The following is a 14,718-nucleotide window of genomic DNA, read 5'->3' as shown; positions in this document are numbered from 1 at the left end:
CTCAAAAGCCAGGCCGGGCCTGAAGAAATCCAGGTTGTGTTGGGAGGGGTGTGGCGCTGGGAAGCGTGCGGGCTTTGCAGGGCTGAGACCTTGGGAACAGGGCCTCAGGGCTGCAGCTCGCTGGGGTGAGAAGAGCATTTTCACATTATGGTCTGGAGTGAGGAGGGAAGTGGGGCTGGGTGCTAGGAACTGGGGCAGAGGCAAGAGGAAAGAAACTCAGGACGCGACAAGTGGGAAGTAAGCCCAGGATGTGGGGTTGGGGGCAGATAAGAGGTCAGGCAGGCCTACACCCTTTGGGGGTGTCGCTTCCTGTTTCCATCAAAAGGAGGAGATTCAGGCCTGACCTGCTTCCCTTCCGTGCAGGGGTGAGGCCTCAGCTTCTGTCTCCGTCCTCCAGCCCTACCTGCCCACACCGGGCTGTGTCTGCCTGTATGACCCCGCTCCTTGGCAATTTCCAGGAAGCTGCCGACAGACCTGAGAAATGGCTGACCCTGGCCTGGGACCCCAGCTGGCTCACAGCCTTCCCCACCAATCATTTGGGGCCCCCTGACGTTTACTGTATGCCAGGCACTGGGCTGAAGTCCTGGTCTTTCCACTCAGTAGGGCAAATGCTATGACAGGTGTATGCTGGGTACCGGGGCCCTCAGGGTGGAGGAACACCTCACTCATAGTGGAGGAAACGGGGGGAAACCTCCCCTAAAGTCAAGGCTAAGGTCATTGGGAAGGATGAAGAGGACTGGGGCAGGTAGTAGGGTATGTGTTTTTAGAGGAGAGAGTAGCAGGGCAGGGAACTGGTGGTCTTGTCCCATGTGGCAGGGGAGAGATGGGAGCGGGAGGAGGTGGCTGAAGGCTGGGATGCCTGAGATGAGGTCCAAAGCCCAAAAGGACTTTGGACTTGATCCTGAGGGCTTCAGGAAGCCATGGAAGGATATTAAATAGGGAATGATTTATATTTTAGAAAGCAGAGAATGGGTCAGAGGGGGAATCCTGGAGGCAGGTATGTATACTTGGCATTCGTACAGTAGACTAGGTAAGAGGTGACTGTAGCCTGTACCAGGGGCAAGGCTTGGGAGAAGAAGGGGCCAGGGGTAGGGGGGCAGGGATGAGATGGTAGGTGCTGGGATCAAAGGAAGAGGGTTGGGATTTACCTAACTGGGTTGGTCCCAGCCCAGGAATGTTGAGAAAATAAGGAAGTGAGACTCTGCTGGAGGTGGGGGGGACAGGGAAGGGGCTGAGCTGGTTGGGGGTGGGGAGTGCTTAGAAGGAGTCTGGATTGGGGCCAGTGGGAAAGGAGAACAAAGATGAATTCAAAAGCATTTAGCAGCTAGCATCAGCTGCACTTGGTCATCATGTGGCCGTGGTAGAGCCCTGTGCACCCCGGCTCTGCTGTCGTGCAGCCTGCATTTTCCTGGCCCTGCACTTAATCAATCTGGGAGGTCTTCTTGGAGGAGCTGGTCAGTATGCAGAGGTAGAACAGCCACTTCGTAGAAAAGTTCCAGAGGCTGATCCAGGGAAAGCGCAGAGCAGGGGCAGAGTGCTGGACGGGTGACATCCACAGTCTAATCTTCCAGGGTCACAGGTCCAACGCTCGTTTTACAGAACAGGAAACTAAAGTCACAGAAGCAAACTGTCCTACCTAAGTCCATACAGAAAAAAAGCGACCAAGTAGTGAGGACCAGAGCCCACTTCTTCCAATTTCCAGTAGGTACCCTCCCTCCCCACCACCTGGCCGGAGGAAAGGAGGCAGGTATGAGATGAGCAGTACAGAGAGAACCGGGAGGTGAAGCTGGAGATGGAGAGGGGCAGAGCCCAGAGAGGCTCCCTCTTCCCGGGAAGCCCAGTGGAATCAGGAGCTGCTCAGGACGAGCCCTGCCCTGGGCTTTGGGGCTGAGCGGCTGGCATGATACAGGCCTGTAGAGCAGTCCAGGTGTCCCTGGTCACTGGCTCCTCAGTGAGAGAAGGCAAACTCAGGTCCCTGATTCATCCCTGTCCCCCAACCTGTCCCGCTGGGGTTCAGAAAGATAGGACTTGCCAGAGCAGCCCCTCCGCCACCACTACCCCGGGGCTTCCTAGCTGTCGGAGAGCAAGGCCGACCCAGCCTGTCGGGAAGCTCCTGGGTTCCCACTCCGGCTCCTGCTGGGGCTTTTCCCAGGCTGCCGCGCCCCCTCGTCTCCCACGCACTGTGCTCATCCGCCCAAGGCGCCGGGCGCCAGCCCCACAGCCCATCATTAACCAGCTCCATGTGGGGAGTTGGGGGGGCTGTGCATCAGCCAAGAGGAAAACATCGGCAGTTTCTGTGACCCCAAATGAGGGGCGGAGGCGCCTGGGTTTGCACAGTAGCAATTAGCCCCTGACTGTGGGATCACGGGATGTTATCACCTCTGCTGGCAAGGTGGACGTGGAGGGGACTCAAGGCCCCAAGGCACCTGGGGCCATCCCAGCAGGCACTGCTCCCAGAGAGAATCCCCCAGGGCCCACTCCCACCATGCAAAGCCCCTGCATTGCCGGAGGCCAGGGAAGCGTTAGTGTTGAGCTAACATCCTTGCAGGGCAGGGGAACTCAGCCTAGACTTGTCTCTCACACCTTCCCACCATGCCCAGCCCCAGGCAGGGGTGGCTAGGGATATCATTTCTCTGTTTCCTGACTGAGCCTTCTGCCCTGGTTCACCCTGGACCCCATCCTGGGTGTGAAGGGGAGGCTGGAGGCTGGATGCTGGAGGTGCAGCCTGGTCACTTGGGGAGCTCCTGGACTAACAGGCAAACGTGCCCAGGGCGTAGATACAAGACAGGACAAGAGCAAAGGACTTCAGTGAGCGCCCTCCTGCTCACGTGGGTTCTTGCTGGCAGAAAGATTGGGTCCAGGTGACACTGATTGGCAAAACCTTCCCAGAGGAGGGGAGCCTAGAAAGGAGATTCCCTCTGAATCTCACCCTTCTACCTCACCAGCCTGTCCCCCAGGTGGCTGGGTCTTGGCATCAGAAAGTGAGGAGCCAGCCAGCCCTGGGAGTTGACATTCAGAGAAGTAGCTGCGCTGGGAGGTGGGGACCTATAACCTTTAGGTCACTGTGCTGACTCAGCAGAGTTTCGTCTGGAGGCCCTCTCCCCTCCCCCCCCACAGTGGGTGAGTCATTCCCACTTAGCACTTAGCTAAGGATACGGATATCCTGTTCCTTTCTGCCAGTTCCAGGGCAGGGAGCAGGGGAGCATCCCTGGAAAGCCCTAGAGATGGATCCTAAAGGATGTTGGTTTCAGGGAGGCCCTCGTTGGGGGGCCCAGTGCCCCTTACCCAGTGTGTTTCCACTTTCCTCCAGGTCAGGCCTGCCATTTCTGCCCATGCAACTGAGGGCACCCGGGCAGAATCTCAGGAAAGGAGTAGGGCACAGAGAAAGAAGAGGCCTAGGCCAGAGAGCCCTGAATTCCCCAGTCCTCGCTTTCATCCACTACATGGGCCCAGTCCTAGGCTGCTTCGCTAGGGAGAAGGGGGTCTGAGGTTTCAAAGGTTGGGAAGAGAAACTGGTTGGGGTGGGTATGAGGAGGAGAGCACCCCCCCTCCCTGGGCCACACCCCGATGCGTGGGAACCCGTGGCCCCAGCCTCAGATTAGTTCGATGGCAGGAGGGCAGGGCCCTGGGGAGCAGGTTTGTCGGCCACAACTGAGGAGCCTTTGTGTTTTGTTGCTGAGCTGGGGCTTTTGCAGGTCTGTGACGTCTCAGGGGGCCGGCCCGACGCCTGCCTTGTTGGCTCAGCACTTCTGAGAAGCCACGAAGGCAGCCTGAACTGCCCAATCCCAGCACCAGTGGGGAAACTGAGGCATTTGTGCACAGGCCCCAGGCACCTGGGCCCCAGGCCCTGGAGCTCATAGAGTGGTCAGGGAGAGACAGGCAGTGCTTGAGGCCAGAAGGAACAGGCTTATCCTTTGATACCCTGGGATGCAAGAACCGCTCTGCCAAGGACACAGGTTCCTGTGAGTCTCTCCACCCTCATTCCCTACCTCTCTGGCTCTTTCCTGCTCTGCCCAGAGCAGCCTCCTATGGGTGCCCCCGACTTGGGCTCCCAAAAGTCCATTTCAGACCTAGCACCATTCGCTGGACTCCAGCTCCTTGACCCCTGTGCCCGCCAAGCCCAGGGCAGGGTGGCCTCAGGACACTGTGGCCACAGTATCATAACAGGTGCTATTTCTCAAAAGAAGCAATGACGGCGCTTGATGGCGCTTAGATTACATTGCAGGAGGGATACCACCCAGAATGAAGCCCTGCGGAGTTAGATTGAGAACCTGAGTCTATTTTTATGGCAGGGTGGGAAGAGGACTGGGCTGGGCGCTGCTGTTCTGTGTCCCTGAACAATTGATCCAACTGCTCTTGGCCTTGGTCTCCTTTGTAAAATGATGGCTTGCATAGTCCATTGAGCTCCATGGTGCTACCATTTTGGTGGTCCTGGCTCCCACATCTAGGGCAGCCTCTGCTTCTCACATAAGAGGAAGCCTGTGAGGAAGAAGATATGTATCTCCTGTAGACCAGCCCTAGCTGCTTGGGGAACTGGAGAGTCTGCAGGGTACTCTCCAAGCCCTGGATCCAGCATCAGCCATGACATGATCAGTTCAACCCAAGGCAAGCCTGCTCCTTCCTTCTCCCATGGGGACTTGCAATCTGTTGGGAGATAGAGGGACACAACAGAAATTACACTAGACATGCATGCTAGGAAAGAGGAAAGAAAGGGGTACAGATTTGTGTTATCTGCAGTTGGGCAATGAATAGAGGTGTCAGCTAAGTAGGAGGTGAAGAGAGTCCAGAAGGGCTTCCCGGAAGAGGGGGGCTAGGAGTATCCAGTACAGTGCCTAGGTACTGGGTAGATGCTTGATAAATATTTGTTGAATGAAGTTCCAGGGAGGGAGGCCTACTGCTTCATAAATGAGAGAAGATGATGATGGTGGTAATGATGGTGGTGATGGTGGTGGCGATGGTGGTGATGATGATGATGATGATGGTGGTGATGATGGTGACGGTGGTGGTGATGATAATAGTGATGATGATGATAGCAATGAACATATACTGAGCATTTAATTTTGCATTAAGTGCTGTCCTCTAAGTTTCACATGTACTCATTTAATCATTACAACAATTTTATGGGGTAGGTATTACCGTAATCCCCATTTTACAGATGTGCAACCTGAGTGCAAGCTGAGCCACAGAGAGGTTAATTCATAAGAGATAGAGAAGGAATGCAAACCCACCATACTGCCTGGTGGGGACGGTGACAGGAAGGTTGCTTGGGCAACGTAGGGGAGACACAAGCATCAGTTTTCCGGCTGTTGGTGCTGGAGTGCTTGGTGGAAAAGCTTAGACCGGCCGAGGAGAGGGGCTGTGTGGTCTCTAAGGGGCCTCCCCCTGCTGCCCGCCCCTTCTCCCAGGCCTTCCAGGGGGAACGTACGATCCATCTCTTCCTCCACAGAGGAGTGCCCTGTCCTGGGTCCCTGCCCCCATCCAGCCCCTTGTTTCCCTTTTCCATGGTGAGCCGTGCTCTCTCACTGACTGCAGTCTACTGACCTGCCTGTGAGAGTTGCTAGGGTGGGGTGTGCCCCCCTCTCTGAAAGCCTCCCAATCTGCCCAGTCTAAAGGACATTCTCCTCCACCCAGCATCCTCAGACCAAGTCAGGTGTGTTGGATTCTGGGTCCCTAAGCCTGGTGTAGGGGGAGGGGTAAGGGAGAGTCTTCAGACCTTGTCAGTCTTCCCAGCCCCTCCCAATTCCACAACTCTGAGGTCCCCACCCTCAATGACCCCCGAACCCCATACTACAAACGTTGCCTTACACCCAGCCCCCAGGGTCCCCTCCCCTGGCCCTACGGACAGCGGTTCTAGGTACTTTCACCCAAAGCATTTTTAATGCAAACATTTTGCTGCATAACTGATTGGCCATGAGGCAGTTTCACTGTGAAAGATAAAAAAAAAACTGGTTGACGGTTTGGTTTGACAGTTTGGTTTCAACTGGTTGAGATGCACGAGGGTCTCTTCCAGTTAGCGACATTACTGATGACTTTATCAAGCTGACAGAAGACGACGATTTGCTCCAAGAGTTGGTTTTGTATTTTCAAACACACGCTACACTGGAGGAGAAAGAAAACAAGGGCCTTGAAGGCACAGAGTTGCTTCCAGGTTTCCCACAGAATTTTGGAAAGTCTATCAAAGAACATGGGACAATGTGCCAAGAACACACAACGGAGTGGACGCTTTCACAACACAAAGTTCAGTTACAGTCACGCATCCTGGTGTTTGGAAACTGATACCTCTCTTAATAAAGGAAGAAATTTTAGCAAAAAAGAAAAAGTTTGATGCCAGATGAGGAGACAAATCAACAAGAAAAAAAATGTATAAAATATTATGAACAAAAGACTTGGAAGACAAGCGCTTCCTGCTTCAAGTACAACCTACAAAATAAAATCAGTCCTTCGCACTGAATTGCCGTGAATCTACACACATCTTAAATTCAAATATTTTGTATTTCGAAATGAAGTGTTTTTAATTTAGTTATTCATTTCTCCCGTTCCATGATGTCCTTTTTAATGCCCCTATTTTATTTTTTATTATTTTATCTTTTTCGGCAAAATTGCCTACGGCCAGTAAGTTATGCAGCAAAAACGTTTATGGCAAAGATGCTTCCAGTGAAAACAGTGGACAAGGCTACCAGTGGGCTGTGGGCAGTGAGGCCGTGTCAGGACGAGCCCGCCTGCTCCCTCCCGCCCCCCGCACCCTCGACTCCTCACTGGGGCAGAGGGGGCAAGGGCCTGGGGAACCCACCTGGTGTGCAGCGAGCGGACACCCAGGCACCTTCCTCACAGCCCTGCCCCCGATAGGGTTGCTTCTGGGGGAGCCATACCAGACAGGAGAGAGCAGTCTGAGTCCCCAAACAGACGTGGGGTGGGGAGGGCCAGCCCGGCCTGCAGAGGCACTGATGGATGAGAGGGGGTCTCTTGGGTGCCTGAACCCCTTGCAGCAGCCTCCCCTCCCCACCCCTGGGCCACTATCAGCCGTCTCCCCTCCTGGCTCTCACAGTGCTGCAGGGTGAGGTCACTGCTGAGAACGTGGCGAATGAGAGTCAGCCTGTGAGCCAGGCACTGAACCCCGCCTGTCCCCACACCCCAAGGGTGGGTGAGAGGAGATGGGGTCAAGGCAGACTCAGGGGGCTGCGGCCCACTGTAGGACCCACCATGCCCTGGCACCCATCCCAAGATGGATCCCGGTGCCCACACCCCTCCTCCCCTCACCCCCTGCCTGTGGCCCCAGCCCTCCCAACTGGCTTTTCCTGTTCCTGGCTTTGTGTGCTGAAAGTTCCCCAATTATACCCATATTATCTCAGCTGCTGGGCAGCCTCCAGCAGGCTTGGTGAGTAGAGGCTCATGGGGAGGGAGGAGCACCCACATATCCTGCTGGGAGGCCTAGGGTCTAGTGCTTGCCAGCTGGCCAGTCAGCAGGAGTACTGGGCTGACTGGCCCACTGACTTCACTGTGGGACTGTCTCTGGGGTGGGGCCCCAGCTGGGCTGGGCCACAGTTCAGGGAATCAGACAGTTAGGGCCAGAAGGGACCTTTGAGACTGGGGAGTCCAGCCTGCTGTTTTACAGGGGAAGACAGTAGGGCTCAGGAAGGGGAAGTGACCAGCTAAGGTGCCAAGATGAACTCAAGACAGAGCCGGACTAGAACCTCCCCCCAGCCCCATGTCTCCCTGCTGGGTGCCTCCTCCATGGTTCTTCTACCAGCCCACAGTGTTCTCTGCCGGGGACACGTCTGAACCCCACAGACCAGCCAAGGGGACAGCAGGGGTGGGGTGGGGATACCCCAGGTGGGAGGGCTATGTGGATGTGAATGGGCGTAAAGGAGGAGGGAGCATCAGGGAAGCTTTCCAAGCAAAGCGAGGGCCTGGCTTGGAGGACCAAAGATACATTTTTACAGCAAGCATTTCTTGAGTGCCTACTGTGTGCCAAACACAGGGGATACTGCAGTGACCTGGAGAGACCCGGCCTGTACCTTTTGAGGGGAGGAGTGGAGGGCAGCACACTTCACTGACCATGGTCTTTGGTGCCTTCAGAGGAGTCTGCCTGCTCCCATCCCATCACACAGAGGGAAGTGTGAGCCCCGAGTCTCCACTCCCTTGGGGGTACCATTCAGGCCATCCCCCTGCCTCTGGGTCAGTCCACAGCCTGGCATTGATTTTATTGATGGTGTCCAACAAATGAACTGAGTGAAGTAAGTTTTCAAGGAATGGCCGAGGACAGAGCTCAGGAGTGAACACACTGGAGGGGGTGGCCGCCCCCAGTTAAGAAGCTGAGCCAAGTTCAGGGTTAAGGAAAAGTTCAAACAAAAGCCATTCTGGATGGAATAAAGCAAAATCAGTAGGGAAACTAGGAATGTATTCATTCATTTGATGCCGCTGATCACAGCCTCCTTGCAAAGCTCCCCTCTCACGGCGTTACTGCCATGTGTCTGGCCATGAGCATTCACTGAGCACCTACTATGCCAGATGCTGGGCTGGGCGCTGGGGATGCAGCAATGGGCAAGACACGGATGCTGCTCCGGAGGAGCTCACCATCTGGTGGAGAAGTCAGAGGTGTGAGCAGCCACATTCCCAGGCAGAAAGGAGCTGTAATCGAGTTGGGAGGATCAGGGAAGCTTCCCAAAGGAGTCAGCTGGAGTGGGATAGCCATAGTGGAGAAGGGGAAGGGTCTTCGGGGCCTTCTAGGGAACCGCAGGAGCAGGAGTGTAGCATCCACAGGCTCTGGGCTCCCGGGAGGCTGGGACTGAATCACTCGTTGACGTGACTCAGGTGCCGATAACAGACTTAGCAAGTGGGACATACGTGGGAGGAGGGAAGCAGGAGACACAGAAACATGGCGTGTTCCAAGGAGGGGCCCAAGCTGATGGGGTTTGGAAGGCCTCATGTATGGAGAGATGTGGACAAAAAGGCAGGGCCTGGTTGACAAGGACGTTGAATGCCAAGTTCAGACCTCCAGACTTGATTGTGAAGGCAAGCAGGAGCCAGAGGGGGCGGAGCCTCATGCAGCGCCTACTGCTCTCTGGTCGGGTGAGAGGGGCCGAGCCAGCGCACCCCAGGGCCTAGGCACTCAGCCCTTCCTGAGGGAGAAGGCAGTGGGGGTAGCCATAATGACGGCCACTCACTGTGGGCCCCAGAGCTCACACAGTGCTTCCTGCCTCCTGACGCTTTCTCATCCATCACACCACTTGGTTCTCCTAGCAACCTGCGAGGTAGCAAGGACTGGATTATCCACTTCGTTTATCAGATGAGGGAACTGAGGCCCAGGAGGGTGCAGATGCTGGGCCTCTGCTCAAAAAGCAGCTTGTTCCACCCTCCTCATCAAAAAGGATATTGACTACCTTGATAACATATCACTAAGTGGAAAGGCAGCTATGGAACCATATGTACAGGTGCATTCTGATTCTATTAAAAGAAAAAAAAAAAAGGTCGTTACCTAGATATGCAGAGAAAACTGTCACAGGGGATGCTTCCTGTAAGGTCATCAATGATACGTCCGAGTGGTGGGATCACAGGTTGCTTCCATTTCCTTCCATTTTCCAGTATCGCTCACAGTGTTTCTCTAATAAGCAATTATTCTTTTTATAGTCAGAATTTTTTAAATAATGATTGCTAGAAAACAGTGCGCAGGGAGTTGGGCTGGGGGCCGTGGCTGTCCCTGACCACCTCTGCCATCTCCCCTGACCAGGTGCCCACAGCCAGGTGGTCCAGGTGAACGACTCCATGTATGGCTTCATCGGCACGGACGTGGTGCTGCACTGCAGCTTTGCCAACCCATTGCCTGGCGTCAAGATCACCCAGGTCACGTGGCAGAAGGCCACCAACGGCTCCAAGCAGAACGTGGCCATCTACAACCCCGCCATGGGCGTCTCAGTGCTGGCCCCTTACCGCGAGCGCGTGGAGTTCCTGCGGCCCTCCTTCACCGACGGCACCATCCGCCTCTCCCGCCTGGAGCTGGAGGACGAGGGCGTCTACATCTGCGAGTTTGCCACCTTCCCTGCCGGCAATCGAGAGAGCCAGCTCAATCTCACTGTGATGGGTAAGCTGACCTGACCGCGCCCCTCTGCTTGGGTGAGGCCTGTGGCCTGGAGGCTTGGCATCCTCAGTGGCCCGGGATGCTCTCCTTAGGTTGGCATGCGCCTATGGTCTGGGTGTGGCATTTCCAGTCCCTTCTAGTGAGACTGTCCCAGTTCACTAGGGGCTAGGCCTTAGCTGCGGACAGAACTGAGGATCCGTGTTCAGGTCGGAGCCCCACCATGGGGCACTTTCGGGGGGGGCCAGGAAGCAGGCAGACACCACGGTAAGGGAAAGAGCCACTTGAGTCGTGTGCCTAGAGCATACCAAGACTCCAGGAGGGCTGCCACCTGACAAAAGGGGCTACAAAGAGTAGAGCAGGAAGGCCGTGGGTTAGACACGAAGAGGTCCCTGTGAGAAGCACTGGGAGCGTGTTGGTAAAGCACAGCTGAGAGGCAGGGATGCTCAGGTGACCGGAAGCAAGGCCTGGCAGGTGCGTACCCTCTGGGGCCTGTGCATCTTTGATGAGGCAACAGAGCCGGACCCATCGTGCTTTCTGGTTCCCAACAGCCAAACCCACCAACTGGATAGAGGGCACCCAGGCAGTGCTTCGAGCCAAGAAGGGGCAAGATGACAAGGTCCTAGTGGCCACCTGCACCTCGGCCAATGGGAAGCCTCCCAGTGTGGTGTCCTGGGAAACACGGCTGAAGGGCGAGGCAGAGTACCAGGAGATCCGGAACCCCAATGGCACGGTGACCGTCATCAGCCGCTACCGCCTGGTGCCCAGCCGGGAAGCCCACCAGCAGTCCCTGGCCTGCATTGTCAACTACCACATGGACCGCTTCCGGGAAAGCCTCACCCTCAACGTGCAGTGTGAGCGGAGCAGAGTGTCGATGGGCAGGGCTGGGCCTCCTGGGGCAGGCGCCACTGTCCCCATCCTCACCAGTACCTCCTCCTTTGCTTCTCACCTCTTGTCACTCTCCCCACCCACTCTGTCCCTCACCCCCTTATCTTTCCTCCTCCCCTCTTTTCCTTCCTCCTCCCTTTCTCTTTCTGAGGGTACTTTGTCCAACCCTCCTCTCTTCCCCCATCTCCTCCCTTTGCCCATCCTCTCTCTCCTCCTCCCTCATTCCCCTGCTGCTTCTGCTCTGAGGGTCCATGACCTCCACCCTCCCTCTCACTCCTCCCCCTCTTCCAGCTATTTCCATGTCACTGTCCCTTCCAGCCTTTCCCCATCTGAAGCTCCCAAGTCCTGCTCTCCTGACCTTACCCTTTTCAAACATCATTTCTTGCCCCACAGATGAGCCTGAGGTGACCATCGAGGGGTTTGATGGGAACTGGTACCTGCAGAGGATGGATGTTAAGCTCACGTGCAAGGCTGATGCCAACCCCCCAGCCACCGAGTACCACTGGACCACGTAAGTTCTGCGGGACTGGCCGGTCACCTTGCAAGGTACCTTGCTAGTTACAGGGAGGCCCACCCACCCCACCTCTAGGAGCCTTAGGCAGGGAGGAGACAAGGGTCTAGGCTCAGATTTCTCAGTGAGAAGGGGACGTGGCACAAGAGACCCCACACACACACATATACCCCCATATTTGACAGCATCAGGGTCAGTGGAACAAACCATTCTGCCAGCGGGGGCTTCCCTCGTGATCTGCCTTCTTTCTCCTCCCTAATAAAGAATTTTGTCATTCTTTGGTGATTCAGTCTGAATCACTCCCACCCCAGCCCCCAGTATTTATTTTTATCAAGGTGTCCCCAGGGAAGCTGGCTTTCTGGAGCATCCTAGATCTTTCTTTGTTCCTACTCCTTCTCTCTAGCACCTCCAGATTGTCAGGGAGGAGGCAGCAGTCAGCTAGAATGCATGTTCATGGAGTGCTCACCCCATTTCCCATTATCCCATCCTTGGCTCCCAGTCTTCCAGCCTGGACCTCAGAGGGTCCAGTCTCCCCCTCCAGCCAGCTCTGATGCCCTGAGCCAAGATTATTCCTAGAGAAGAGCTAGATGGAGCACACAGAAAGATGGGCATGGGGAAGCCAAGAAGCAGGTTGACACGAGTGGCAGAAGACAGCTGCCCAGACTGTGTCTCCATTCCTTTTCCAGGAAGTAGAGGGCACAGGCACACCCTAGCTATTTGTTACCATCCATTTCCTGAACAAGGTGCTTTTGCGAAGGTGCGAGAGGGCAGGGCCTGCTTGCCAATATCAGCTCTGTGGACCAAGGAGCTGCTAGGTCCAACAGAATAATAGCTTTGTGGCATCGAGGATCAGGAAGAAGGAAGAGGGTCCTCCCCTGTGTTCTAGGATGTCCTCCCACACGAAAAGGCCTGTGACATGCCCAGCAAGAAAATGAGACAGTGAAATGGAACCCAATTACTAAACGTAGGTCACATCTCCTTATTTGAGTAGCTTGTTAAAATTCCAGGCCATGACCCCAGTGATGCAGCTTCAATAGATCTGGGGTTAGGACCCCTGATTATTAACTCATTACCTGGGAAACCAAGGACCAACTGCCAGGAACCATGACTAGTAGAAAGAGCACTGTGCCAGGAGTCCAAAGATCTGGCTAGACCTCCACTTGTCACTGACTGTGTTTCCCTGGCCTTGAACCTCGTTTCTCATCTGTTAAGTGGGGCCAGAATCTACCTGTCCTGCCTACATCTCAGTACTGTGATGATCAAATATGGAACACTGAGTAATACAAAACTGCCAAATGCAAGAGATTATTGTTGTTTCATTGTTTTTGCTCCTTCCAAGACCAACCCTGCCTATTAAACTCAGCCAGAGGGCTAGAGGACTTGGAGTTGGGTGGGTAACACAGGGGCAGCTTCTTGGGTCTAGAGAGTCATAACCCTCTGCCTTTTCTCCCAATGCCCACAGGCTGAATGGCTCCCTCCCCAAGGGCGTGGAGGCCCAGAACAGAACTCTCTTCTTCAGAGGACCGATCAACTACAGCCTGGCAGGAACCTACATCTGTGAGGCCACCAACCCCATCGGCACCCGCTCGGGCCAGGTGGAGGTCAATGTCACAGGTAGGAAGCTGCACCCCTCCCTGCCTCTCCCCACCCACCACCTTCTCCGCCGCCAGCGTTCCCCACCTGTGGGCTGTGTCACTGTAGGAAGTCTGCGTCTCTTCCTGCTTCTCTGGTTCTCCCTTGAGCTCTGGCCGTTGGTCTTGCTTTGCTTTTTCTCTTTCCTGTGTTCAGGCTGTGTGTGAGACAGGATGACTCCCATTCGAGAGGGGCAGGAGGGAGGCTCTAGGAGGGAGGAAGTCAGTGCTGTCATCTACAGCAGTGCTGTTGGGGGTGGGGGGGTGGTTAGAGCCCACCCGTGGGTCTGCCTCCAGAGCACACAGTGTGACGCCGACTTGGTGGGGTGGGCTTGCAAGAGGCACTCATCTCCCCCCAGCACTGCTCCCGCAGGAAACTCGCATGTGCTGGAGGGCGAGGCTTACCTCAAGCAGGGATACCGGAGGGGAAGCCAGGATAGAGCCAAGCCATGGTGGTGTGTGTGCCCTGCCAATGAATCGCTGTTCTCCCTGCATTTTCCCCTGTCAGTGCAGATGGGAGGGAGATGCAGCCACCTGACCCCTCAGGCAAAGGGAGACCAGGGGTGGGATGTTCTGGGGGAGACATCGCATGGGACGTGAAAGGAGTGTGGGTCCCAACGTCAGACAGTTGGGACCCTGGACAAGCCCTCATCTGTAAAATGGGGATAGCATGACATGCCTTGAAGGTTGTTGTTAAAATTTACATAATGTAGGCCAAGTAGCTAGCACAGACCAGTCTGTCCATAAATGGCCCACATTCTGTGATTACTATGTTGACTCTGTCATTATCACATTAATGGAAAGATCAAAACAGGCCAATAGAGGGGTAAATTACCATCACAACTTCACAACTGGGGTGTGTTTAACCCTGAACCTGAGCTAGTTGCAGGGTGAGAAAGTGACTGAAAGAACCTCCTAGGACAGGAAGTGATGTCATACTGCTGCTACTGAGATGGACAGGAAGTGACATCAAAGGGTGTGTGTCATGCACAGAAAGTGACCCCAAGGAGATGCTGCACCAGACTCAGGGACCCAGGAAGCTGGGCAGCGGTTCCTGGGCTCCGGGTGCAGGGCTTGGCCAAGTCCTGAGGTGTCATTTGCTCTGAGCCTATTTCTCGGAATTGAGAGGCCTCATCTGTGGTTACATTACGTTCAAGGTACAGCTGCAGACAGTACAGCCCAGAGCTGTCCAGGGGCTGCATCTGCCTGTCCTCCGGGCTGTTCTGTCCTCACTCTCACGAGGGTTTGGGGGGAGGGTGGAGTCACTCATCATTTGCTCTTTTCTTCATTCAACTCCCTGCTTTTGGCTCTGAGGCTAGTGGAGGTAGTGGAAATGAAAGAGGTGAAGCCTGGGGAAAGCTGAGACAGCCCCTCCCCCAGGCTAGGGTCTGGGGGTTCCCACAGGTTAGCAAGGATAGGAAGGCCAGAGCCACACACTTCTCACCCCCTGGAGAAAGTCTGAGCAAAGCTTAGTAAGAGCCTCCTAGGTGCCTGAGCTCTGGCCCTGGGGCCCTGCGGCAGATCAGTGGTCCTAAGAGAGCGTGACCACCTGTGGGCAGGCAGGTCACAAGAGGGACAGCACAGACTTGCCCTGAGCGTGCTCACATACTGGCTCC

General features: G+C 55.3%; 1 protein-coding gene across 1 annotated transcript in view; it reads left to right on the top strand.

Annotated features, from left to right (window-relative positions):
- The window catches only part of NECTIN1 (nectin cell adhesion molecule 1), a 65,687-nt gene that overhangs the window by 39,331 nt on the left and 11,638 nt on the right, over nucleotides 1-14,718 (top strand). The window contains exons 2-5 of the mRNA XM_074357013.1: nucleotides 9,728-10,078; nucleotides 10,624-10,926; nucleotides 11,354-11,471; nucleotides 12,934-13,085. Coding sequence (XP_074213114.1) covers nucleotides 9,728-10,078; nucleotides 10,624-10,926; nucleotides 11,354-11,471; nucleotides 12,934-13,085 — 924 coding nt within the window. The remainder of the gene's footprint in view (nucleotides 1-9,727; nucleotides 10,079-10,623; nucleotides 10,927-11,353; nucleotides 11,472-12,933; nucleotides 13,086-14,718) is intronic.

This window comes from Camelus bactrianus, chromosome 33 (assembly GCF_048773025.1).
Source record: "Camelus bactrianus isolate YW-2024 breed Bactrian camel chromosome 33, ASM4877302v1, whole genome shotgun sequence".
NCBI classification, from domain to species: Eukaryota; Metazoa; Chordata; class Mammalia; order Artiodactyla; family Camelidae; genus Camelus; species Camelus bactrianus.
The sequence above is the reverse complement of the archived record's forward strand: the minus strand, read 5'-3'. Positions and strand labels throughout refer to the sequence as shown.